This window comes from Rhipicephalus sanguineus, chromosome 4 (genome assembly GCF_013339695.2).
Source record: "Rhipicephalus sanguineus isolate Rsan-2018 chromosome 4, BIME_Rsan_1.4, whole genome shotgun sequence".
Lineage (NCBI taxonomy): Eukaryota > Metazoa > Arthropoda > Arachnida > Ixodida > Ixodidae > Rhipicephalus > Rhipicephalus sanguineus.
The window spans coordinates 43,689,172-43,716,427 of NC_051179.1; the positions used below are offsets into that span (position 1 = coordinate 43,689,172).

Sequence of the window (27,256 nt, forward strand, 5' to 3'; positions counted from 1 at the left end):
CAGTCTCACATTGACATAATTCTGTGCAATAATGTGCTATGCTGTCGAAGTACCGTTCCTTCTCAGTGTTTGTATCATTTTAGTACTGTGAATACGTTTTGGATTTTTTCGATAAATGCATGCAGCTAAAAGCGTGAACATCGTGGTACAAAGAAATTAGCTTCCGTCAGCTTATCTCCGTCCTTTTCACTCGCACGAGGAAATTCACTGGTGGTCAAATACTAGAGGTGTTGATATCTCTCAAATATTTGTGGAGAACTCGTACATAGTGTAATGAATTGCTGAAGGCTATTGTCTGTAAATGCGGATGGAGGACAGTACACGCCTCATTGCTGTCACCAGGCGCTGCGTGCTATTTGAAGAATGCGTGTCCAAAGATGAAGTCTTGAAAATAACAGTTCCCATTGACAAAGGGACAAACAATACCAGCTGCTTCAATTGTGCTTGATGCGACAGGTCTCGAGCATTTCTTTGCCAGTTTTGTCTTCACTTTGTGATGGATTTGGCCTGGCCAGACAATGGATGGTGTCCGTGCTTTCTGGGTTATGTAGACAAAGTGTGACGACGAGCAGTGCCTTGAAAGTGGTTGCGCCTTTTGAATAGACCCAAATTGTATAATATAGTGGGGGGGGGGGGGGGGGGGCATGTATTGGGGTGTGTGCTTTGTTCTTTTTGTGCTGGCTTGATTAAGCTTGGTGTTTATCTGCAGCCTAGGCATCGTACTTGGAACGAACAGTATATGTGTGCTGTTGTGCATGTGCATTCAAGCTAGAGTTGCATAACCGAAGCTCCTTGCTGCCACCTATGGTCTGCACGCTTTCAGTTGCAGTTGTGCACTTAAAAAAAATCCTGAAGCTTTGTTAAATACATTGCAGTGTGTGCAGTTTAGTGCGTGTTTTCTAAACAATGTGACATTGGTGTTGGTAGCTGGTTGTAACGAAATTGCTAACTTGACTGCTGGAACTGTAGATGGCATATTGGATTCCTCTGCATGCCAATGGAATAATCGCAGAGATATCTGTGAACTTTCTCCAGGCGCGAAGTTTTTGGACCAGCACTCTCCTTCCAGAGGATAAGGCTTCTGCTGGCTGATAAAGGATGATACCCGTTATTTCTGTGACGATGTTCTCGCATAGGAAAAACTCTCGAGGAGCAAGTTCTCGCTGGAAAGCGGCAAGGAAAACGAAAAATGCGTGTGTTTGTATGTCTTTATCACAGTGTGCAGCCCCCACAGAGCTAACAGCATGTATTTGCAACCCCTGGGGGTACCATGTCGATAACAACACTGAACTTATCGAACCGATCGTTGCAAAACGGGCTCCATTCGCATGCGCGGCGTTAATGCGCCGTGCATTTTAGCAGTCAAAACGTGTAAGCCCCGCGCGCGAGAAATAAAAAGAGAAAAAGGGGCACGTTTCCTGGCGTCGGGAATAACGGGAGTGCCGCTGAAAAACCAATTCGAAGAAGCACGGAATAAGCGCGCTAGCTACCGATCGACCCTTCCGAGAGAAGCGTTGCGTTTGGCCAACGCCGGCCGGCGCTAGGAAGGAGAGAAGGAACGTTAAAGGATAAAAAATAAAAGAGGGACGAAGTGACAGCTTCGGCGAGAAATTCCTCGCGTCCCTGAACTTGGTGATCCCGTATTGACGGTCTTTTTTCGCATCTCCGGGCCACATATGTCTTGATTTGGTTCCTGACAAGCCGCGCGCAAAGGGGGGTTGGGTCCAGTTCGAGGACTATTTTTCACGGCGAGCGGGCGCGCGCGCATGCATTGCCGCTGCCTGAGACACGACCGGCTTGCTTTGCGGCGCAGTGCGTGCGCAGAGTCCTGCAATCCCATTAGTTGGGAAACTGCGTTCCAAAACCCGAACATACCCATAACAAATTCTGTGAGAAACCTGCAGATTGTCGCGCCATCTGGGAGCAGCAATAAAAAACAAACACACCGTTGCTCTCTGCGCTGGCTTGCTGTTTAGCTAAATGCGACCACGCGCACAACTTTGCGGAAAATTAAAACACAAAATTTAGCGTTTATTAGTTTTTTTTTTGGTAACTAGATGACGCGACAATCAGCAAGCTACGCAACTTTGGCCACTGGCAAGTTCAGATTTTGATACATGAGGCTTATGGGGAGTTTCGCAACTTGTACGATTGAGGAACTCTGGTGCGTGCGTGCGTGCGGCGACGCGGAGTAACTTGTCGTTCGTGGCGGCAAAGTGTTGTTAGGCCTGGTGATACCGGGAGGTGGAGCAGACCTTTTTTTTTTGCTCCGTGTGGGTGCATTTGAAGAGCGTTCCAAGTTATTCCAAGCCCGCACACAACTCGGTCAGCTCCTTTTCTTCCTAGTTCGCCATGGCCGAGAGAGAAGACAACGTGTACAAGGCCAAGCTAGCGGAACAAGCCGAACGATATGACGGTGAGCTACGACGACGTTTTGTGGTGCCCTCCCAAAAAGTGGTCGAGTCCCCTTTTTGGACGTTAGGCCTATATGCCACCTTGCCTCTTCGGCCCGGTCGCAGTTGTTCGTTTCTCATTCGACGACGAATCGCTAGACCCTCGTGCAATGTTGGAGCCGGACGGTGCATGTTTTTTTGCGGTTCTCCGCAACACCGGATGGTGTTGCGCGTAGCTCATTTTTCAGTGTACGCGTCGGTTGACTAATGCCGGAGACGGGGAGAGTCTCGTGTGGTGCCCTGCCCACGCCAGGAGCGCCTTCGGAAGGGGGGTTTTGTTTCGTGCCGTGCGCTTCGAGTCTAGAACAGTCTCAATTTATGAATTTATCGCGATATATGCGCCGTGTTATGCGTGCGGAACTATCCGCCGGGCGGCTGCGATGAGGTCACTGGCTGCTTTGTCCGGCGCTGGCGATATGCCCGTTTTTGACATTTCGCTGACCGCGAGAGCGCCTGCTTGCACGGAAAGCGCCCTTACGCGAGTTCCAGACTTCGTCGATCGCCTTTTGCGGCCGCATTTCGCCGATCAAAAGTCCGTACTACGGCCGTGCGTGCTGCCAGTGCACGCGCCCTACCCATCAAGCACCGTGGGGGGAAGTGCGCCTGTCATCAGTGCTTGGCAGCGGTTCCATTTTTTTCCCCTTTCACTGCGAGGCGGAGTGTGTAGGCACGCCGTGTCCGTTGTTTCACAGTATACGCGCGCTGCGAGGCTCAATCTTTATACTTTCGCGTATGGCGCGGATAACGTGGGTGTTAGCTGTGGTCATAAACAATTGAAAAGCGCCTAGGGAGTACGTCCGAACGCGGCGAGCTGTTTATTCAGTAGCCGGAAATTTGTGCGTGTAAATATTTCCGAAAAAGGGCTTGAACGCTGGTGCGGTCGTCAGTTTAAACGTCATAACCAGTGTTCATCGGATGCTTCCGTTAGAAAGTTATCATTCTTTTGCATGTACTGTAGTGTGAGGTGTGGTACCCTTCTCGAGAAGTGACAGTAGCGGCGTGTGAAACGCCCTGAAACAGCGCATGTGCATCGCGAATGCCAATGCGCCTTTAATGAGATGCATATATGCGCGGCTGACGAGCTTCAGCAAGGTCGTAAGATCGAACCCCGGCTGCTGCATTGCGAAAACGCGCGCGCCAGCTTCGATTCAGCGGCAGGTTAAAAAACTCCGGAAGCCTACGGTGTAGCCTTCACATGTCGAGTTCTGATTACTGACGTGGGGAGCGTTGATATATTTCACGAGCGCATTCGAGAAACGCTAGTAAGGCTGAATGTCGAGGGCATAACCTAGAACAGACAATGCCATTGTCATTTGATGCAGCCCGCCTTATCAAGCTGGTGGTATGTAGTATAGCAGCAGCTATTGTCGCCCTTGCTGTCCCTTGCGTTTAATTGACATTGCATAGCATTGTTTTCTAAATAACATTTGTGACTTGTTTCATGGTTGTATTGGGTCTCTGAATCATCAGTGCGCTGTGTGAATCTAAAAAGTGTTCCAAATTTGATCCTGTAATGCACAGAGTTCCACATCAAGAACAGTTGAAAAATCTTGTTCACTATTTCCGGCAGCGTAGAGTATATTTGCATAATAACAAAAATATTGAAATATTTGGGGAGCAACTTCAATATTACATTCATTCATTGGCTTGAACTGTACAAATGAAAACTTTCCAGCTTATCAAAAGTGCCACATTATCGGCTATGCTCACGTTTTTAATGTATACATCTGAACTTAGAGGTATCAAAACAGCATTGCATAAGTGATACATTGGTCATTACAGGGATAATTATTTAGGGCTTACGAAAGGCTTGTTGACATATCTGCCAACTTTCCAAAATTTCCTTTAAGTTTATGTATAAAAATTTACAGAAGTTTAGTTGAGTTTGTTGACTTGCAAACTCACTTTTTTTTTTCTTGTAAGACTTATTGAACGAACCAAGCTGCAACTTAACAGGAAGCACAAGTAAACATTACAGATGTAAGAAGGAATGCTGAAGTTTAACAGAACGCTGTCAATTCTTCGCAGCGATGCTGAATACAAATGGATATCTGTGCAGCGATGCTGAATACAAATGGATATCTGTTGCAAACATTGTCTGAACGATTCATCTTGGTTGGTCTGTGATCGTAACCTCAAAAACACTAGATGAATATGCTGCGTGAATGTAACTGGTGAAAAATTTTAATATTATGACCACATGACCTTGTTATTCAAGATGACATTGCTTAGGTAGTTACTTTGCATGCCCTCAAAGGCGGAGCCCCAGTCTGGCTAATGGAGTGGTCTGCAGCTATTTTGCAGACAACCCGCCATGGTGGTCTAGTATTTATGGTGCTTGACTGCTGACCTGAAGTTCGCGGGATCGAATCCTGGCAGGGGCGGCAGCGTTTTCGGTGGAAGCGAAATTGCTTGAGGCCCATACACTTACATTCAGGTGCATGTTAAAGAACCCCAGGTGGTTGAAATTTCTGGAGCCCTCCACTACATTGTCCCTCATAATCATATCGTGGTTTGGGAACGTTAAAAACCCCAAAAATTATATTTTGCAGACAATAAAAAAAGAAATGCCACCCATTGCAGTAACGTAGCGGCCACACTCAAAGTTGTGGGTTCGAGTCCAGCAGCAACAATCTTATTTTGATGTAATGATGCTGGTGTATGTAGATTTAGCTGCAACGTCAAAAACTCTGCACAGTCATAGTTAATCTTGAATTCCCCACTACGGTGTACCTCATTATCTGATTGTCTCAGCACATGAAACGATAGTACAATTGTATTTTTAGAAAAAAGAAAGGCTGCTTGTAAATGAAGTATGCAAAGCTTTAAAGGAGTACTGACACGGATTAAAAAAATTTTTGGATTGTTGCTATAAATGAAAATAATGGTGTCCAGAAACCTAAAACGAGTATTGGGGTGCCTGAGTATGCATCGTATATATTTTAATTACTGCTACCTTAAAGAGAGACTTTCGGTTTAGATTTCGAGGGGGCGGGTTCTCAGTGTCATTTCATAGCAGTGCGACTTCACGGGGATACAGAAACTCGCGACGTACTAGCGGCAAATCCGCCATCTGCTCGTGCTGCACATAAACAACGATGAGTGAATTGTCGTCCAGTGACCCTGACAGTGATTTCTACGATTTAGGCTGCATGCAGGACGCAGAACTCGCAAACTCAGGGAAACTGTCTTGACTCATCGGGATAATGTCCATTGCAGTGAGGCTGGCTTGCAGAGCAACGAAAACTTCAGTCAAATTGAAATATTTTGTACATGTTCTCAGACTCTGGTGTGTGGACAGCGTTGACACTGCATACCAAGGAAGCGAAAAATGTCCCTTTTGCGAGGTCTCAAAATCGTGTCAGTACTCCTTTAAGAATGAGAAATTGACAACCACCCCTTTGTAGCACGATGCCAGTTGCTAGCTCCCTGGTTAGTTCATTTGGTAGAGCGACCGCCTGAGAAAGGTGTTGCTCCCGGGTTCGATCCCCGGACCAAGACGAATTTTCCCGCAACTAAGTATCTTTCTCCGAAATCTGTATGGATTTCCTTTGGCTTCGTGCTACAAATGGGTGGTTGTCAATTTCCCTTTCTTAAAACGGCACTAAAGGCAAATAACAGTTTATGTCAGAGTGAAAGGTGAATGTTCGAGAACGCCTAAAACATCAATATTATCAACAGGCAGTGCTTTACTAATCGAGAAATTAAGATCAATGTAGGACACATGTGCCACCAGTGGGAGATTTTGGAATGAGCCCGATGACGTCAAGAGTCCAGAGTACAATTAATCAGTAGTACTCATACTACTTCTAATAAAAAAATAACATTTCGTACATTACAAGACGTAATAAAGTGCTGCTTGTGCGTTTTTGTTTCATTTGTGGAAAGAAGAACTTGGTGCTACCTAGGAGATAATCGCCGGTGGTTTAAAAATTCCGTTTTCACCGGGCACCTCTCCGCTCGCGCGGTTGCGTCTCCGTGGTAGTTTCGTTATTGCATACTTTTGCGGGTGCGTTGCACGCTCATGAAAGTCGCTCTAACAAAAAATTCGACAAAATGCCTCTTTCTTGTTATGTTGCCGGATGCCTGAATGGTGTGCGCCGCTTGAGCAACAGCAGCAAAGAAACAGACGTGACTTTCCAATGGATGGGTGCTGCAACTAAGCCCACGCCGAAGTGGCTGAGTGCTGTGCCTCTGCTACAGTGTGCTAAACAACCAAGAAATCTGTGTGTGTGCTCTCTGCACTTTCTTACCGAGGATTATGAGATCAACCGCAACTTGGGCAAGGCTTGTAATGTGCCCTTCAGAGCAGAAACCGTACTGTCGGCTGCCGGGCAATAAAGGCGGCCAACGTTGGATAAGGCAAACGCTACAAGAGGAGGCCTTTTGAGGCGGGCGATTTGTAGTGCACTAACGCTCTGCAAACCACTAAAGCGTGATTTTCTTTCAAAATAAGCATTTCCTTGGCACGAAACAAGCACTACGAGGTATCTGGAATGTTATTTCAGCAATCAACGTCTACTTAACATTTGCCTTTATTGTCCCTTTAATCCTTCCACCATTGTGGGATACCGCAGAACTGATATGCTATGCAAAACTTTATGGACTGTATTATTCCCATCATTGCTCAACCTGACATATTTAATTTGCTCCTAGGTCCCTGAAAACGACTGAAATGTTGAATGTGTCCATCCATGTGCACAGTTCGTTATAACCTGCCCTTTTATTTTACTTTCAAATATTTCTCTTCATCCAAATTTCACAATATGATTGTGCCTTGTGTTTTTGTTCATTAGAAAAGAACCACTTCGTATCGGCGTCTTTGTAGTTGTAGTTGCTGGAAGGCAGTAGGACCAGTCGACATTCCAGCAAGAAGCTCTTTTGTGGTAGTCGAACTCCTGATGTTGATTGCAGGTAGATGATCTGAAGTTGTTTGTTAAAGATGAACACTTTGATATGCAGAATTTTAGTAAAATCAATTGAAAGCGCTCTCTCTCTCTTTAAAGTTTTATCAGAGTAACACTTTTGCTGTAGTCTCCATTCATAACTTCGTGCTGCTGGCTCTGTTTCGATGTCATGCCCAGTTCAGGACCATTAGGAGCCCTAACAGTGTAGGCCGGGACTAATTCTTAGGGCTTTCGGCCAACCTTGAGAAAGGGAGGGTGACAACACTGGGCGATTATCTGGAATTGTCAAGAGGGGATTTTTGAGTACCTTGGAGCACTTGCGTGGTCATCGACAGAAAGGTCAGGAATATGTGTTGGAGAAAATAATTCAGTGAAACGGACAGTTTGCAGAATTTTGAGAGTTGGCTTGCTTTGCAGTAACGAAGGTATTGATTGAGCGAGACTGAGTAGTCTTAATCATTTCTCCCCTCCCTGTTTGATACTAATCGGTAAGTTCTGCATTGCAACAAACGGTGTCTGTTGCAGCTTCGAGTTTGCCAAGTCACGAAAATTTTGTCATTATTGGTGGAGGGACTTTGAAACTGTGTCTGGGAGAGCACTTGAAGATCGCTTTTGGTACCCATATGGCTGCTGATGCACTCTGGTTGTCCACTGTTCACCTTGTTTGTTGCATCTGCTATGGGATGATGTTGTACTCTTTATTCAGTCCTTTGGCAAAAACGTGGCACCTCACATCATGAGGTCTATGCTGTGGAGCTTTTCGCGTGCGCTTAGTAGGTAGCCACTCTTTGACGCCACAGTCGGATGCAGACTCCTTCCCAAGGTGTCAGGAACGTTCAGCAGGTTACGGTCTCTCTCCCGCTCAATGTTTTGTGCGAGCGATTGGAATGAAACATTTCCCTGCCCAGTGGCCGTCAACTGTTTCCTTGTACATGAGGAAATATGGAAAGCTATAACATGCCCTTTTGTTTTCCTTAAGCAATGTGGGCGTTCTTCTGTTGTTCATTAAGTTTCAGGTTCTTCCTCCTCATTCTAAAAATGCTTTTTTGCAGACCTTGTGTCGCCAATTTAGAAAAGGCGTGGGAAATATTGTAAAATTTAGTTACTATATTTTTCTGTCTTGATCTTTGTATTTTTGATTATGGAAGCAAAAGTTTGTACCTTAGCAGTCATGATGAGGTGTCATTGCCAATAATCGTTATTCTGTTGGAAGTGAGACACTGACATAAGTTGAGGAAAAAGCATGTTGTGGGTCGTGTGCATGCACCAAGAATAGTAGTACCCAGTGAAATTTAGCCAATCTTTAAAAACTTAGAATGTGTCAAGGAACGTATTGTTTGCTAATTCATGTAGCAAAGCCATATTTTCTGCCATTTTGGTTGGATAATAGGTCAGTATTGCTATAATCAGCTCCACAAGTTTTAGATTTGGAGAAACATTTTCAGTGAGCTAATTGTTAAGGTGCCCTTGAATAAACACCCACTTTGGCAGTAATTCCTAGTCATTATGCAGTCAGTTTATTTTTTAGTCTATGTGTATCTTAATGCTTACAGAATATGAAAAAAGAACAATGTCGGGTTGCAACAGCCTCTGCACCACGGTCGCAGTAACCTGAATGTTGCGCTACACAACATTCACACCGATGCCCTGCCCCTGAAGAAGTGACGAGGCAGTGATGGGGGTTTTGGATTCTTCATTCTGCTTATCATTTTTCTAAAGAAAGTTTCACTTTGGTTCAATCAGAAAAAAGTGTTGCCTTTGGTGACTTGAGCTGACACATGTGAAACTGCAAAAAAAAAAAAAAAAAATTGCGATGTAGCTTTTGTTACTCTTTCCTAGGCGGTACACAGGTGGTTACAACGTGAAAGCTAGCACATGTTGGTTCGATATATGGGCACGTTGCTGCATTCAGGTCTTGCTCGGTGAGATCCATCTGTATTTGTGTGTGGCATTTCTTTTCTTTGCCAGTTCCTATTCTCACCGCGAGCATGCACATTTCTTGTCTTTGCAGAGATGGTTGAGGCTATGAAGCGGGTGGCGTCCCTGGACGTGGAGCTAACCGTTGAAGAGCGCAACCTCCTGTCAGTGGCGTACAAGAATGTGATCGGTGCGCGCCGTGCCTCCTGGCGCATTATCAGTTCCATCGAGCAGAAGGAAGAGAACAAGGGATCGGAGAGCCGCCTCGACATGATCCGCCAGTACCGGATACAGGTGCGTCATGTTGCCAAACCTTGGAGAAGGACAATGTTGTAGGTTGCAGGTGAATCTAGCCTTGCGAGATATGCTGGCTATCGCCCCGCCCGGTTTCAGGTGCACTTTTCGTTCAGTCGCGTTTTGAGTTTAGAGTTAAGGAGACAGCATGTTTTTGTGTCAGATGGAACTTGGTGCAGCAGTTCTGGTAATCCAGTTTGGCAGAGGCACTGAGAATGAAGCTGGCAGTATCTGTCGTTTTAATCAGATGTTACGTGTATGTGAAACTGGGGGAAACCTAGCTGGAAAAAAGATGAAGACAAAGGGCTATCAATTTGCGTTGCAAATTACAAAAGAAAGCTGCATTCATAGTTCTGCATAACGAATACGAACAGAAATTTCCTGCGCATAACAAAGCTTTCTCCATCAGTGTCCCATAGGATTTTATGCATAAACATTACTGCTGCAAACAGGCTGTGGCGGGTGCATTTTTTTCTTTAAGTTTCACGAAGCAAGCCTTGGATGATGCCAGCTCTGGAAGGAGAAAATGTAATACTGAAAGCTACTGTAGTGCATTGTGAGACTAAGCAAATGACTACTGAATGAGATGCAGGTGCCCAACAGTACTAGCTTTGAATGCCCCAGAAAATAACATTGGCAGTAGTGGCGCAGAAGCCCTCCACCAAAGCCAGTGGTGTTGCCATTGTCTCCACAATATGGCTCGCGGTCGATGATGATGCGTCACTTCAATTACAAAAGGTTGGTAGGGATAGACTTTGGTAATTAACTGGGAATATAGTCGCAGAACTATATCACAGTGACCTCGAGCGTCATTCAGGAGCAGCATGCGATTACTGCACTTTGCACCCTCAAGAGAGCCAAGGCTACATCGCCATTGTTGTTGAAAATCAGCTATGACAGAGGTATTTATGGTCATCGTGCTGGCATCTTTCATAGTGAGCACTTTTCACAGTCTCGTATCTCTTTGGAGCACACGTTGATTGCATTGTGAAGGCCCACACCTGGCAGAATGCAGGAGCCACGTCACATTGCCAAGCTTGCCTACAAGCTAAAACTACCGTTGGAATTTCAAATCCTCTCTATGCCACTGGACCACACCAATTTCATGATTTGTAATCTTTCGGCTGGTAAAGTTTTTGTATGTCTCGCCAATCTTGCGCTGGTGGAATCGGCAGTATTTTGATTCGGTATCATTGCTGATGGTGCATGCTTCTGACTTCCAGATTTTCTGTAAGTTCCTGAATGTGGCCTGGTTCTATTATTTTATTTATGTTGTAAGTTGCACAGAAATAAGTTACCTTTGAAAACGTTTTAGGTACCTTCAATTGGGCAGTGAAATAACGTAATGTGCATGCAAATAATTGCAGTGATGCATGACGTACCACTGTCTTCTAGCTAGGCAAAATGCCATATTTCTAATAAGTGCTGTAGTTATGCTGAGATTTAGGCTGGCATGATTTCTGTCTAACCCAAAACTTGGGAAAGTCATGAGAAAAAAAAATTTCTTGGTATTCAGCTGAGAAAAAAAAACGCATTTGACTGTGTAAAGAAAATCCATTTTATTGCAATTTCTTGGCATGTTAAAGTAGGTGGTTGTCTGAACTTGCTTCGAGAGATGCCTCAGTGTTGCCTTCTCTTTTCTTCCTTGTGAAATCGGCATCATTTTGTGAATCTTTCTGCAATGCGTTGAAATCTGCTTTGCAGTGCAGCTGAAAAGTTGATACACTGTTACTTCCACATTGTGACAAGTTTACACAGTTTTGCGTAAAGCATGTTGTGACCCCCTTGACTTTTGTACATGACCCTTCTTAAAGAGACACTGATGTGAAACACCAAGTCAGTTGAAACTGATAGATTACCGAATGAGGACTTTATCATCGTTAATTTTGTAGCTATAATGGAAAATGAAGGTCGAGAGTTTCATTTTTGTACTATTCAGTGCAAACATTTGGGCACCTGAATGTCGCTGTGATGTCACAGATTTGCCTTTTTTTTTCTGTTTTGGCCGTATTAGCTTAGTAAACTTTCCCGAGATATGTCAAGTATTTTACTCCCTCAGAACGCAATGCAATTCATTTTTATCCATAAACAATACATAGTCCCTCAGCAGAGGTGTTGCTGAAATCTATGACATCATGGAGAGTCGGTGTGGTGGGTAGCTCGAAGGCGGTTCTGCCATCTTTATTTTTTGTTTGCTCGTTATCTCACTTGCCAGGTGTCATTCATGGCAAAAACGGTGCCCTCGGGTGTTGTGAAAGGGTAGGTTACAAAATAAGATAAAAATAATTTTAGCATCCTTGTGTCAAAGAGGCAGACGTATGCACCTGTAGTCAGGTGCAAGTTTAGAAGGTGGTGGCATTTCCTCCTCAAAGGCAGGTGAACATGAGTCTGCACCAGTGGACGTGCACTCTAGACTGCTGTCATGAGCCAAGCAGCTGGTGACCGAGAACATGAGCAGGTCTATTTCTTTGATCATGGAGGCAATCAGCAGCCAAACTTAAGTCATCTGGGCGGTGTAACATTCGTGGTGCTTGTCTCTATCTATGTTGAGGCATTCAGATAAGGTTGCCCCGCCTGCTGCGTTATCTTCATTTCTTTTTATTTGCTGTCGCCCTCCTATTGGCTACGAAGCACTTAAAAACGCATCGCTGAATGAATAAATTGAGTTTTGTCTTCCTGGCACTGTGTGGGTTGTCTGTTTTCTGGGACCGACTGTCGTCAAGCCGCCGAATAGGTAGCGGGGCCTCTACTGCCTTCTTAAATTGCATCTGTCTATAGTGTTTAGTTGACATGAAGTCACCTCTGACATTTCTCCGCTGTGTCTAATTTAGTTGGAGCCCCAGAGCTACACATTCTCAGTAACATGCAATCGATAATGGCAGCTGGTGTCTTCCTTTTTTTTTTGTTTGCCTCTCAGGTTTCCGTATCAAAAGTGTGTGATCTTGTGAGCCTTTGGTGACGGTTGCACCTGTATTCTGATCTTTAAATTTATGGGCTGTGGTGTAGTGAGTGGAGAGTTTAGTCAGGAGCATTGCATAGTTGAAATGTAAAGTAAAGCCAGGCACAGTGCTGCGGTGTATGTACTGCACTTTCTTTTCAAGTTTCCAAACCTGTACTTTACAGTGTTGCAATTTACTCTTTGCGTGTGTGACGAATATTACTTCCTTTGTCTTGTGACCAGGTTGAGACGGAGTTGAAAGAAATCTGCCAGGACATTTTGGATGTCTTGGACAAGCACCTTATCCCCACTGCCTCTACTGGTGAATCCAAGGTGTTCTACTACAAGATGTGAGTACAGCCCACCACTGTTTCATTTTCCCCCCATTAAAACTGTTCTTAGCTTTTTGTTAAAGTGCATGTCGACTGTGCATGACAGTGCATTCCAGCTGTACATACAAGAAAGGGCACGCGTGCGACTACAGTGTTTCCTATCCTGGTGGTGTACATTTCCTCTCTGCCCTTACGAGCCTTGGCCACTGCAGACATCCCCCGTGTATAGGTTGCATGGCGATGATTCAATGTGCAGAATTTTACATGTGCACATTGCAAGAACAGTTGAACATTAAACGGTTGGGTTGCCCCGCATTCTTGACGGAGCCAGTCGCACTGCCAGCAGACATGCTACAAGTCCTGCGTGAAGTGTCTCAGATCAGCAGCAGCGCCGTGTATCGATTTTCTTCGTTTGGTTCTGTTAAGGCGCATTCACACTTGAGAAGCGAAGAGAAAGCGAAAGCGCCAGAGCGGCCGGAAAACCGTTTTCGCGCGCGTCGGAAATGTTCACATTTGTTCTGCCTCTCCAGCATGCTGTCGCCGCCGCCGCCGCCGCCGCCTTCGCCACTTCGAGAATTCATTCTCTTTTCCCCGTTTCCTGAGCATTTAATTTCGTACCGAATTCAAATTGAGCATGCAAAACACGGAAAATAAATAGCTTTCACCTTTTCAAACCGCCGTTTCGGGAGATACACCAGCAGAAACTACATAAGCGGACACGGCAGCAGTGGCTGCGGCGGCGGATTCACCCGGCTTTGCAAGAAGCGAGAGACGTTGGGGCACGCCGACTCGCTACTGCTACACCTTTTTCTACTTCCAGTGTTCTTGTCAATCGTAATCCAAACCAGGTTCTCGAGGAACGCGTCCTTGTCGAGGCTGTGAGTCTTGTCGTGCTGGACGGGTAGTTTGCAAATGCGCCGATGTGAGCCACCGCCGACGCCTTGGCCGCCATGTTGAATTTGCGGTCTGTTGTTTACGTCACGTGATTTGAGCTAGCGCAGCCAAAGTACGGCTTCCCGTGAAGCGGAAAGGCGATCCGCTTTCGCGTGGCGGAAAAATCGGTCTCGGACCGATTTTTTCGCGTCCGCCTCGCGGCGTGGTTTTCCGGCCGCTTAGGCGGCGAAGCGAGTGAATTTCCGGTGAGTTTTGCCGCTTTCGCCCCCATCGAGGCCAAGTGTGAACGCGCCATTACTCTTACCTGCCATTCATGGCTGGCCTTCCTGACAAAGTGCAAGAAGGAATGTCATTGGAAAAGAATTGTTCTGTTTACCAAAACTAGAACAACATAACAATTTCATTTCTGCGGTAATTCTTATGCTTCCTCAGTAGTTGTACGCAGTGACCACCCTGCATTATCACTGGAATCATCCACTCATGAGTGATAGGAGAACAGAATGAAGTGAAAGGAATCCATTCACTATATTGTCCCAGGACTCAACACAGCACATAAATAGCCAGCAGCTGCGCGATTGTGAGGATTTGTGCGAAATGCAGCATACTGCCTAAGCACAGCTGCAGGAAATATGCCACACAGCAAAGCGAGCAATATGGAGGTGGAGTAAACCAACTCTCTGGATCATTCTGTATGGGAACAAAGTTTCAGGCGTCTTAAAAGCTATGGTGGTTCACGACTGCACAAAATGCCCCCGCCGCTTTGTGTCATTGCAAAATCAGTTGATACTGGAGATACCAGTGGGCGTTGCACTTGGTTTGAGTAAGTTCATTCAGAATAGTCCTTGAGCAGGCTAATTTGGCTAAGTTGCTGAAAGGTTGGTGCAATGTTTTGCTTGTCAATCTCACCGGTTTCTGGATTGCTGGCTGTGTGCTCTGCCTTGAGTTAAATCATCACTGATAAAGGGTGTATATATCCCAGAAGAGGTGTGCACTCAGGCCAAAGCCCTTTTGAATGCACTCCATCCTTCTTCCTCCTCTTTTCTGGTTTGTGCTGTCTGTAAAAATTTTAGAGCACACGGATTGGGAGGTATGCACTGCGACACGTGCGTTGAGCTCTCAACGAAATATTTTAGCTTGCCACTGCTTGTTATTGCTTAAATTTTGTGGAATTATGGTATATTATGCTGCTGATGGCTCGGTGTAATGCTTGGTGCAGTCTGCAGCCACTTGCCTGGCATTGTAAAAAAAAAAAAAGAAAGTTCAACATTGCCTTCATTTAGAAAAAAAAATGCTTATTCCAAAATGGCACTCGCATAAACCCGTGTATACACCTGCCGGCAGCTGTGGAAAGCAGTCGTTACAGGAATTTAGCCTTGTGTTGCCCTTCTTTGAAACATTTATAGAAGCTCGTAGACCACTTATAGCTCTGCGTGCCATCACAGAGCACCGTTCGCACCGTTTCGCACATCATAACCCCAAGCTTTCTTATAGGCATGGCCTCCAAACCTTACCCGTTGTGTAGCCTGATCTGTCACAAATTTGATGCTGTATTTAGTGCCTCCTAAGGTTTCCACTGCCTCAGCGCTCCCATTTTTCTCTTGTTCAACCAATAGTTGTTGTGTTGGGGCATAACAATACCCATGTGATTCGGTGGGGATTATGATCAAGGATATGACAAGTAGGATCATCGCTTGCCTGCTTATATGTGTGGGAGTAATTTTCTTGGGGTAGTCACGGGTATACTGCCAAGTGACTCGGGTTAGGTAGTGTTGCAGGATGGTACCCAGCAGCAAAAGGATGCAGCTCACATTGTTGATAGCGATTTGTGTGTTGCGTAGAATACGAGGTGTCAATCATCCAGTCACCATAGTTTGGAGTGTTGTGTTCGCAACGTTGGAGACAGCTTAGCACTCCTAAATACACTGCCAAAGTGTTCTTCCCACAGCTTCAGCTGCAAAACTATTGTTATATTTACAGTAAACTCCTGAGTGAACTTGAATTGACCTGGAAAATGTGTTCCATTACTGAGTGCAGTGATTCCACTCCTGCGCCAACTGCGCCAAAGTGCGCCAAATTGTATTTACTGCGCCATCCTGATAATATCGACGAAAATTGCACCAAACTGCGCCAAAGCCTCGGGTTTGGGGTCGTCTATCACCGGCAGTCGCACGGCCGGCGCGTCAGAACATGTGCAGCTTGATCTCGGGGCTGCCAAAGTCGCAACCATGGAGCAAGAATTATTCCGCTGAATAAACAGCGCTCGCGCGTGCGTCCCGAATAAGCCACGATGCCATGCACGGTGCCGACGCAGCTTCTGTTCTGCAAGTCGGCTCGACAGCAAAACGCGCTCTCCGCAGAGGCTCGTGACGTCTAGGCCTCTCGGTAGCGAAAAGGTGCGACGGCGATTCATCGGCGGACGTCGTCTGTTCTAGAAACGCTGCTGATAGCTCGTTTCAAGCGTCGCACGGCACGTAAGGGAAGCAATGTTCAGTAATAACTACATGTGTGCTGCTAAAATGTCTGTCACTTCTGTTTCCGGACATCGCAGAATGAAATCTGGGATCGCTAGCAGTATATATATGGAACAATATCGAATTTTCCTTGCTTCGCGTTTGTGGAAGGGCACGCGAACGGTGGAAACGCGTTCACACTTTTCCTCAGATATACTTTATCCATGGATCTTCATTCGGAAGAGCTTTTTCGTAATTGCTTATACCAGCACGTCCGAGTTTAATCGCTCTGCGGTAAATACCCCCTAAATGGCCCTGCCCTTTCGAGCTCACGTGAGGGTTCCAATTCGAATTTATTGCTTGCTTTGTGAAAATGTCATCTCATTAATAAAAGTATATATCCTGGTCGGAGCAGCCGCAAATACGCAGCTGTCAGTAGCGGGCCCGTCGCTGACGGCCCACAGTGAAGCGGCTACCCCATGTTGCACGGCCGCCCCTCGCTTTCGGGGGTCAATAGCTGACGGGTAAAAAAACTCAGTTTCGCGCAAAGGGGTACTGACACCTTTTTTCGAAGGCGAGTTTACTCTGCCATACAAATCTCCTCTATACACAGACGGCTCTGAGCAAGTGAGAAGCTCAGCAAATGCTAAGATATTTTAATTCGATATTAAAGTCAATTTTTACATGGCGCACCTACTGACATCGATACTAGCTTGACGTCAGGCTACAGTACAAATTCTGGTGACATCACGCAGCAGTCTCGCTACTTGTGATGACGTTAGGTACCAAAACTTCCAAGATGGCCGCTTGTGCGTCACCAACGGAGCCACGGTGCGGAGTGGCAGTGGAAACGTCACTATATATTGTGCGAGCGCGCGACGAGAAGCTCATACCCGTGTTGTGACGTCAGGGTACAGTACGAACCGAAACTAGCTTTTAAAAACATACTGTAATTACTTTTCCAGGCGCACTTGCGCTTAGCACTACCTTTTCTAGGCTCTTGAGGGCTTGACCCTTCATTTGACGCAAAAAAACGACAACTGAAAATATTCGTGTCAGTACCCCTTTAAGGGCGAAGCAATGAATGCGCGATACCAACAAATTGTATGATGGAGGACAGTTTGGTATGTAAGGCCAGGTTGTTAACGTTCAATTCGCAATATGCTTTATCAAACACGAAAATTGACCGTGGGCGGCGTCAATCGATTGATGCAAAAAATAATCATGTGATGGCGTCATCATCATGTCATAGATCGTCAAAACTTGTGACGTCATCATGGCGTCATATATCGTGATGTCACGTGATGACGCCATCACGTCATCGTCGCTTTACACTGCTTCCGTAATCGGTGCGCCGATCATGGAGCTAGCGCAAAACCAGGTGAGGTGCAGAAAGCTTGCAGAGGAGGAGGGGGAGAATCAACCCGTCGATCGAGAAGAAAAAGAACCTGGCTTTCGCCTAGGAGTTTTCTTAGGGGAATTCATTAGGGACAGTGTGGCTCTTTGGCATTGAGGCACTGCTGTACATCACGGCGTTTGTCTACAATGTCTGCCGATAACCACATAGATGTATTTAGAGTGTTATTTCATAAAGTGCAATTTTATTGATCTGGTATTCTGTTTATTTGCTAGTGTCGAAAATAATCGCCGAAGAGGTTAATTCAGAACACTCAACTGCATGAGCCCTTATTTTTTCATTAGCGAGTGAAGTATGGAGTTCTCCGGAGATGATTTTTTCCATGAGATTTGCAATGAATCGAAATATTTCTAGCCTTCATAAGAGCCCCATAGTAATATTCCGGTGCTTGAATGTTATTGCAATATGCTTCTGTAGTGCGCTCCAGGATGTAAAATTCGCTGCTCCAGAGTGCTCCCACATGCAAAATGATCTGCTCCAAAGTGCTCCAAGATGAAAATTTTGCTGCTCCAAAGTGCTCCAAAACGGAAATTTTGCTGCTCCAAAAATTGCTCCAAATCAGAAGTCCTCGGTAGCATCACTGTGAGTGAGGAACAGAGGCACGAAACCAATCATATCAGAAGCAGTCGTTCCGCTTAATTAAAGCTTTATTCCCACAACGGATGTGATCGCGGACGAATCAGTCACGTGACATGTGACGTGATTCGGATCTCTCCGCAGCCAGCATTCACACGACAGTGGAGCATTCGTGCGACAAGCAAGGATTTCGGCATTGCTCTCCAAGGATCCCAACTTTGGTTTGGACCTGTCATTTCACGAATCGCTCCGCGCGGACCGAAGCGGGAACGCAGGAATGTCTGATGTATGGTGACGTAGTTCGCAATCCGCAGGCTCGAATCGCGATTTCGTCCATCGTGTGAATACAGCTTAAGCAGCAGTTCCGTTTGAAGGGGCCCTGCAACACTTCTTGAGCATGGTCGGAAAACGCTGCCAATCGGTAGTCAAGGCTCTCGAAAACATGCGAGCCAAATATTATAGCACTGCATGCGGCCTGGAATTTGCAATTAATTCTCGGTTAGTTAGAAATCGCTCCCTTTTCTCTCTACAAATGATGCCATATACCCAAACTTCTTCGCCATATACCCAAGTCTGCAGCCATTGGCTAATTTGAGCATCGCGGTATGCTGCCCCGTGCCCGCACTCGCAATCACACTGAAAGTAAGCTGCACATTTGAAGAAAAAAAAAATGCTCAAGGTCATGATACACGGTGACGAAGGGCCGCATCTTCTTGCCCCCTTGTCATCCCCCTCCCTGCGTAGCTTTCAGCATGCTTGCTAGTAAGAGGAGAGAGAAAGCGCTTGGAGCATGGGAGAAATTTCTGCAACTTTGCTCGTACTTGACGGATTCTAAAAATTTTTGCTGCATGTGATTCGTGAAGCATCATGTGTTAATAGTGAGACTATTCCATTATAGCTAAGAAAAGTGTTGCAGGGCCCCTTTAAGAGATTTCATTTACTGAGTTTGCTGTATTGGAAAGAAGTTCAGTCCTTCAAAAAGCACCCTCGCAAGTGAAACGGTTGTCCCCACAGGAAGGGGGACTACCACCGCTACCTGGCCGAGTTTGCAACGGGCAACGACCGCAAGGAGGCAGCCGAGAACAGCCTGGTGGCGTACAAAGCGGCCAGCGACATCGCCATGACGGAGCTGCCGCCCACACACCCGATCCGGCTGGGCCTGGCGCTCAACTTCTCGGTCTTCTACTACGAGATCCTCAACTCGCCCGACCGGGCCTGCCGGCTGGCCAAGGCAGCTTTCGACGATGCCATCGCCGAGCTGGACACCCTTAGCGAGGAGAGCTACAAGGACTCCACGCTCATTATGCAGCTGCTCAGGGATAACCTCACCCTCTGGACCTCCGACATGCAGCACGACGGTGGGTGCATTTATTTGAGTTTTCCGCTTATCAACTGGTCCCACCTTATCGTGTTCCTTGTAGTTACAGTAGAACCCCAGATGAGGCAGAAGCTCAGGAGAAGATGGAAGTTTGAAGAGATGAAAAATTCTCGAACACGAGGTGCCACTAGAGCCAACGTTTCGACAAGCGGTCTCGTCTTCTTCAAGGCTGCAATTTGAATGAAGCCTTGAAAAAGACAAGACCCCAACGTTACGCTTCTTAGGGCATTACAGAAAGGGCATATGATCCGGGATAAGGTATATCGTCTTATGTCTAATTCGAAAAGCTCCATGGAAGGGAATGTAACAGGGCAGTATGGTTGGCAATTATGGCTAAGTACTTGTAAGACATGAAGGCAATCTTGATGTTCCTTGTAAAAGTGGCATCAAATGGCAGGTGCCATTTGGAGTTGCATAACATCGTTTGCATGACGGGGCTTGTTTTGGCTTATAAACCTTGACTCCGCTTGCCCGTTTGAAACCGAGTGGCACTGGGCACCGAAAGATGTTGGTTGCAAGCGAATCTATCTTGCGGCAAGATACACATTCATTTGCCATGCGGGGTTGCCTCTGTTTCAGAAAACGTGGGAAACATGGTTGCTGAATGCGTGCAATTTCCTGGGTAAAAATTCCTTCATCTTGTGGACAAAAACGCAATACCATTGTTGACAACAGCTTTCTTAAGATTCCCAAACTTGGCAGAAGTGTCGGGCACTAGATGTCGGGGAAGGCTGCTGGAAGCCCTGGTGTCCAGATAATGGGGCTTGAGCTTGGCGAATGACATTAGTTGGGTACAACTTCAGAAGGCAGCAACATTTCCACTTTAAAAGCACGAAAAGGGCCCACTGTACTGGAGAGGTAACGCGTTAAAAATTATTCTTGGGCGAGTTGGTTTACGTGTACATGAGCCGTCCCAGCGCGAAGGAACATGCACAGCGCAAGAGAGGACATGACATCGCGAGCGCGCCATGAGGTGGCACTATTTCGTTGAATTTTCAGAATTTTGTAAGGATTTTATGTGGTAGCTTACAGGTTGGCAGGTATGTGCATGGGAATGCTGGGATGTGATTGTATTGGTTGTGGTCTACTGCACCCCCTCTTCCAAAGATGGAGGGCGGTAGCGTGTTCTGCCTTGCAACTGGTCTTTTTTTTTTCTTCCGCAGGTGAAGGTGAACAGAAGGAGCAGGCACCAGAGGTTGAAGACCAAGACGTTTCGTAAGAGTGGCACTAGGCTTTCTCTCTACAAGGAATGTGAGCAGCAACAGCAGCAGCCGCAGATGAAGAAGAAAGGGGGGGGGAAACCAGTGGTGGATCAAGTGATCTGTCTTTGCGACTAGTATGTGCTTGTTAGTGACCTAAAATGCTGCAGGAGTCTGTCCCCCCTTTTAATTTTATTTTTTCTCCGTGTTTTCTAAAAAAAAAAAGTTCTTGACGACGCGCATAAATAAGCTTCTTCCGAAATCGAAAAAAAAAAGTTTGCATTTTAGCCGGTCTTTTTTTTTTTTTTTTTTCCTTCACGTTACAGTAGAGGAATCTTTCGGTCCTTTTTTGGCCCCATTGCACGCAGTGTCCCCATTTTGGCTGCCGCCGCGTCGGACCTGGCTTGGCCGCCGGGCATTTTACTTAGCGTAGCATTCTTGTAACCGGGCCTTGACCAATAAAAAAAAAAAAACGCTTTGGATGGTGTGACGGCAGAGCAGCCCGAAAGACGGTGCGTGCACGGCGTTTGGCCTCGGCATCGTAGTGGGCTTTGCCCAAGTTGCATAGTCGCGCCGCGGTCGGGAGGTGCCTCCTTGCTTTTCGGGATGTGGTCCGCGAGCCACCTTTTTCTGTTTAAAGTCTTCTCCACTGCAACATTTGCAAGGTTCACACGTTTAGTGAGGTATTGTTTGGTGTTCAGCTTGTTGAGGGGATAGATGGGGTATATGTTTTTTTTTTTTTTAGTCCCATGGGGCAAGTCTCGGTTGTTTTTGAGGTTCCACCCCCCTCTATTCTGGCTTTAGGAGCTTGGGCACGCATCTGGCACAGCCGTTTTTGGGACTCTTTGCCGCCGTCATTTTTTTTTTTTTTTTTTGTCTGGGTGATGTGAACGAGAATCTCTGTTGAGTTCCTTAGTCCGGAATGGTTTTGCCGAGACACGTTAGTAAAGCGTGCCCTTTTGTGTTTCGACAGTGCTGCTTTCCAAACTAGTTTTGGCTAAATAGGGAGAGAAGCCGGGTGAAAGAAAGCCTCTTTTAGTGTCTGCAGTGTGTGTTTGTTACAGTGTCTGTTGGTCAGCTGTGCAACTTCCTTGCAGTACTCAAGTTTTTTTTTTGTCTTGTGTTTTGACAAGCAGACATTCCACAATGTACTCGAGATGCCTTGTACTTCAAAAAGGGCGGTCCTTCTGCGAAACAGAGTAAAAAAAAACGAGCAAGCAATAGTATATGCAGCGTTTGACCCTCTTTCCGCGTGCTGGCATTTGGCGTAGCCGAGGCAATTGGGAGGGCGATCCCCATGACGTCCGGGGAGGAGTGTGAGGAGCATAGTCGTTGACTGCTCGGCGCTTGGCTTGCCTAGGTGTCGCCGTGGTTACGGCCGCCTAGCGTTCCATGCGTGTCGCTCACCCTCTCTCGCCAGTACTTTTGCCAATGGCTCACCATGCACAGTGCGTTGGGCCGAGCACTTTATTCTTCTGTTCTCTCGACTTTTCCGTTTAGGTGGTGCCTTTCATTCACACTTCATGTGTTGCATGTGCCAGAAACCAGGATCTACTAGAAGATTTGCGCCATCCAATTTTTCTTTTTTTTTAAACGTCATTAGCGTTGCACATTCATGTTCCCCATACTCTCCCATATTGATTGAGAACGTTTGGGAGAACAGTCAGACGCTGTGTGTGAGTGTCTTGTGTATGTGCGAGTGTCTTTCTTCTTTTTTTTAAAGACCATTTACTTCTGAAAAACTGTAGTTGTAGTGCCATTTTGGGCGCCAAGAATGTATACCTTCGCAGTGAAAAAAAAAAAGGTTCCCCCCAATATGTTGAATGCCTTGCAGCGCTTGTTAATGGGTGTCAGTTTCTTTTCATTTTTTTTTTTCTTTTTCCATTGCGGTCTTTCTCGTTGCTTTCACCTGCCTTTTGGGTGAGCAAGTCTCTTGTGGTGCACAAGTCGCCGTTTTTCAGGCCTCCTGCATAAAGCATTCCGGATGTTTTTTTTTTTCTTTTTTTCTTTTAATTCCTTTGAGACAGTCGCTACCAACCGAGCTTTTTATACAGTTCACATTTTTCTTTCCTCTGTTCAAAGTCCTCCTTTTTTTAAAATCACGGCAGATGTATTGCATTTGTTGCGGCAGCCCTAGGCACTGCCTTCGCGAAACTGCGCCTTTCGACTCGAAGGCGGTGATGAAAAGACACCGCCGACATGTCTTGGGACTTGCGCGAGATTAGTTACGCTCATTTTATATAATGCACACCCAAAGATGGCGAAAATATTTCTCCAGAGAACAATTTTTTGACATGTGATGTTTGTTGTGTAAGAACAGCTTTGTTCAGCTGCTTTTTCGTGCTGTGCAGATGATTTCTTTCTTTTTTAAATATGTTTCTTGTCTCAGTGTTCGTGCAGCATTTGTGGAAGCACTTACGTCTTTGCTGTGGACACACACACATGCCCATGTCTCAGCCCCTCACACACCTTCCCCACCCACTCCTCCAGTTGTTCTTTGGCGCCTCGCTATCTCGGTGCAGCTGGAACAATGCGGCCGCAGCGTTTTTTTCAAGAGAGGGGGCTCGTACGATTGTGTCCGAAGAGTGTGGTTTACCCCTGACGTAGTCATTTTTGCGCCCGTCTGCCACGCCTCTTCTCTTCCTGCCCCCTTTGACCACTTTTCCACAGTTCTCCCCCCCCCCCCTTTTGTGTGCTAGGATGCATGTACTACGACTTTATATCTCTGCATACTATGGCATCGTGTAAATTGGGTAATAAAAAAACTAAAAATTTCAGACAACCTACAAGACTGCTTCGTTTCCCTGATTTTCTCTCTCCATTTGTGGGCACTGCGACTGGACGTGCGATTTCATAGCACCCGAATGGTAGCCAGTTGGTACCTGTGCTAAGCATGGAAAAGGCTGCAGCATTGCTGGGAAATACGGAACTCTTTATTTGGGTGTACACTCAGACCTCATTATAACAGTCCCATCTGCCACAAAAATAACTTCGTTATATCTGAAAATTCATTATAAACGTTTATTTGTAACACTGTAGCTATGACAAGACTAGTCTTCATTTACTTCGTTATACCCGTGTTCGTTATATCGAGGTTTGAGTTTAGTGCCTGGAAAATGAAAAGTCAAGGTAAAAGCAATTTGTTTGACATTTTGGCCACACAAAAAAGACGAGGACAGAGGAGGTACGTAACGAGGACAGTAGGGAGGACTTAAATGTGTCTGCGCATATCATAAATCTCTATGTATTGCTAAAATATTAATGAGAACTAACAAGCCAGCTGCCTGCTCATAAAAGATCACGTGCTGCGTGACTCCAACAGGCAGAAAAAGTTTTACACACTCGCCGCCATGGCTGCGATTGGCACCGACTAACACTCCTAGGTTTAAATCCACATATATACCCCATAAAGTGGACGGGAGGATGACCGCCGCCGTAGCTCAGTGGTAGAGCATCGGACGCATTATTCAAAGGTTGCAGGTTCGGTCCCTACCCGGCGGCAAGTTATCTTTTCGTCCACTTTCTTCACATTTATATTCTAATTATTACAAATAACCCCTACTTTCCTTGGCATTATTGCTTGTTAGTTCTCATTAATATTGTGTCTAACAAACAAAAAAACGAGCCCTTAAAAGTCATCTTTCCTTTACATATTAAGTCTTTCAGTGAATAAAATTAGTTGAAAGTTTACCGCCCGTGCTGTCGTACCTCTCTCTGTCCTCATCTTTTTTGTGCGGTCAAAATGTAAAACGGTAAGCACCAACTAGGTCAAACGGAAGTTCTCCTGAAAAGCAATTTGCGCTGTACTCTGATAGCGCCGCGGCGAGGACAGTTGTTAGCTGTCGAGTAAATGTGATCAGCAGTAAAGAATGTTGGCGTTTTATACCTGTGGCATCAAAAATTCCAGCGTTGTCGTTGGTGGCCGGGTTAGTTCCAGAGTAAACTACTGTTCGCGTCTAATCAACCTATCATTGCAATATAAATGAGAGTTTTGTAAGAATACCTGATCAAGCTAAACTGAATTGATGGTACTATTTTTGAACACTAAATATTAGGCGTGCGCAAATATTCGAAATTTTGAATATTGTTCGAATAGTTTTTGCTATTTGATTCGCACTGAAATTTTACTATTCGAACTATTCGAACTTCCCAATGACAAATGCAGTCAACGTCCGATTGAAAGTGACCCCTTCGGATTTTCAATATGCTTCACCTCATTACACTCTCGTATTGCGGCAAAGCTGCCTTTCAAGCTCCGTTACGGTCGAATTTGGCCAAGAGACAACGTCCGATTGGAAGTGGTCCCTAGATTTTCAATATGCTTCACCTCCTCACACCCCTGTATTGCGGCAAAGCTGCCTTTCAAGCTTCCGTTACGGTCGAACTTAGCCGAGAGACAGTCAACGTCCGTTTGGAAGTGGTCCCTAGATTTTCAATACGCTTCACCTCATCACAACCCCATATTGCGGCAAAGCTGCCTTTCAAGCTCCGCTACGGTCGCAAATGTATTAACTCAAGAAAACGCTGGTTCCAATTTGGAGATGAAAGATGTGGCAGAGTTGGGGGCTCAATTAATGCTGTTTTGGACCTGAAATTTGGGCAGGAAGTTCGAAAAATCGGACGCCGAAGCTTTTTGCATCCAAAATTTCGGATGTTCTTATGTATCGACGTCTACAAAGCAGATTTGGAACTCCGGACTTGAAGGGAGCACACCCTTCTCTGCCACATCAGTTGGGCTTCCACAGAAGTTGAAAGAGGAGGAGAGGCTGAGGAAATGGCATCTCTGCCTATCATTTGTAAAGTGTTGTCAGCAACACTTTGGTTGCACCAAATCATGTACATAAATACAATTCGGCCTCTACATTGCCTCACTCTTGATAAGAAAGACAACTATGAAATATGACCCCACCAGCGCTTCATCAACCTAGCGAAAAGAAACACTCATGTTGCTATCTCACAAGAACATACTTAGGGATTCTCCGCAACTTTTTCTGTAATTTCACTTCGAAGTATTCGAAAAATGTTTGAGAAATATTTGAAAATTATTCGATTCAATTCGCACTCAATCTTTATTATTCGAATTCGCTTCGCACCCAAAATTTTGCTATTCGCACAGCTCTACTAAATATGTATTTGTTTTGGAAGAGCTGAGATGGTAGTGTGGCAGTAGTGGTGGTGCCATTTTAGAAGTGGGGTTGTATATTTTGGTTGCACATCTCATGGTAACTGATCAATGAATGAGCTGTGAATAGATCTGAACTGCTCCTGTGAGATTTTACGGAGCCCATAACCGGTGCATGTTGAAACAACATGCACTCGCCTTACCCCAAGCCAAACCGACAGCTTTAGACAGCTCATTGTTGATTGAAGTTAGTAGGATAGTTGGGAAAAGAAACTTTATTGATGGTGTTATACATCCCTGAGTGCGATTTACCTAGGCAATAATGCCATAACAAATGACTGACTCTTCATTATTTTTTACCGAACAGTAACGGCAATAAAAACGGACTCATGCTTTGAATTGTTCAATTCTTTCATCCAATCTGCCCCGTGCATAGCTACACTCTTTAGCTATAATGTGTACCAACCAGTCCAAGTTGGCACTCTTTTGCAGTTTATTTCAAAATAGGCTACCTGTTGTTTAGTGATGCATGGATTGGAGGGACTGTCAGTGGGCTGTTACAGTACGAAATAAGGGGAACTGTTTGAGGGGCTCGTTTCTTTGCTAGACACAACTAATGAAACGAACACACAAGCCAAGGAAAGCATAGAGGACATTGTTGTGTTTAACTGTAGTGTAGTGATTATAACATAAATAGAACGGAATTAAAGCAGATGAAGAAGCATCCTTTCCGTCGGTGGGATGCAAACCCACAACCTTCAAGCCGTGCCTGATGCTCAACCAAATGAGCTACGATGGAGGGCACTCCCTTGTGCCACATGAGCCACATGATTTTGAGTTTATTCCTATACAAAAGCCAGGTGTGATCATGTAGCATGAAGGGGATTGTTTCTTGTCGACATAACTGAGTTCAGTTTAATTAAACCCTTCAGATGACCACAAGGGGAGAGTGAGATTGTGGCACCGGCATCATTTCATAGCCAACAACTCTGTCGACATAGAGAGCACTTAAAAAATCTGAAGATTTGTGATGGTGCGCTTCACGTACAGCGAATACAAACTCCGCATCACATGAGGTGATCCAAACTGGTGCAAATGCTGTTTGTTATCGCAGGTAAAATATCTAGAAGGCACACAGAACAATGAAGAGGCTTCAGACAAGTGGAGAAACCAGCGCAATTACGAAATTGCTAGAGCATGTAAAAGATTGTAATACTTTTATTTGCTGTGCCAGCGCACTCTTGGTACTTGGAGCAAGCAACTTTCTGTAAGTTCCCAGAGGTAAGCGGTAAAACTGGGTTAAAGGGGATGTGCAACACTTTTTCATGTAATTGAAAGACCTCACTACCGTAGTTTATTGCATCGCAAATCGATTGCTG

At 45.6% G+C, this 27,256-nt stretch overlaps 1 protein-coding gene across 1 annotated transcript; it reads left to right on the forward strand.

Moving 5' to 3' along the window:
* Positions 1-2,176: 2,176 nt before the first annotated feature.
* LOC119389865 (14-3-3 protein epsilon) lies at positions 2,177-23,544 on the forward strand. Its single transcript, XM_037657272.2, has 5 exons — positions 2,177-2,416; positions 9,372-9,571; positions 12,753-12,859; positions 19,193-19,536; positions 20,720-23,544. Exons 1-5 carry the CDS (start codon positions 2,353-2,355, stop codon positions 20,773-20,775), a joined length of 771 nt encoding a protein of 256 aa, XP_037513200.1. The 5' UTR covers positions 2,177-2,352; the 3' UTR covers positions 20,776-23,544.
* Positions 23,545-27,256: the final 3,712 nt, after the last annotated feature.

Excerpts from the sequence above, each read along its gene's own strand:
- LOC119389865 (XM_037657272.2), top strand. The coding sequence starts at position 2,353 with ATGGCCGAGAGAGAAGACAACGTGTACAAGGCCAAGCTAGCGGAACAA. Across the intron at positions 2,417-9,371 it reads ACAAGCCGAACGATATGACG|AGATGGTTGAGGCTATGAAG; the intron begins GTGAGCTACGAC and ends TTGTCTTTGCAG. Across the intron at positions 9,572-12,752 it reads TCCGCCAGTACCGGATACAG|GTTGAGACGGAGTTGAAAGA; the intron begins GTGCGTCATGTT and ends TCTTGTGACCAG.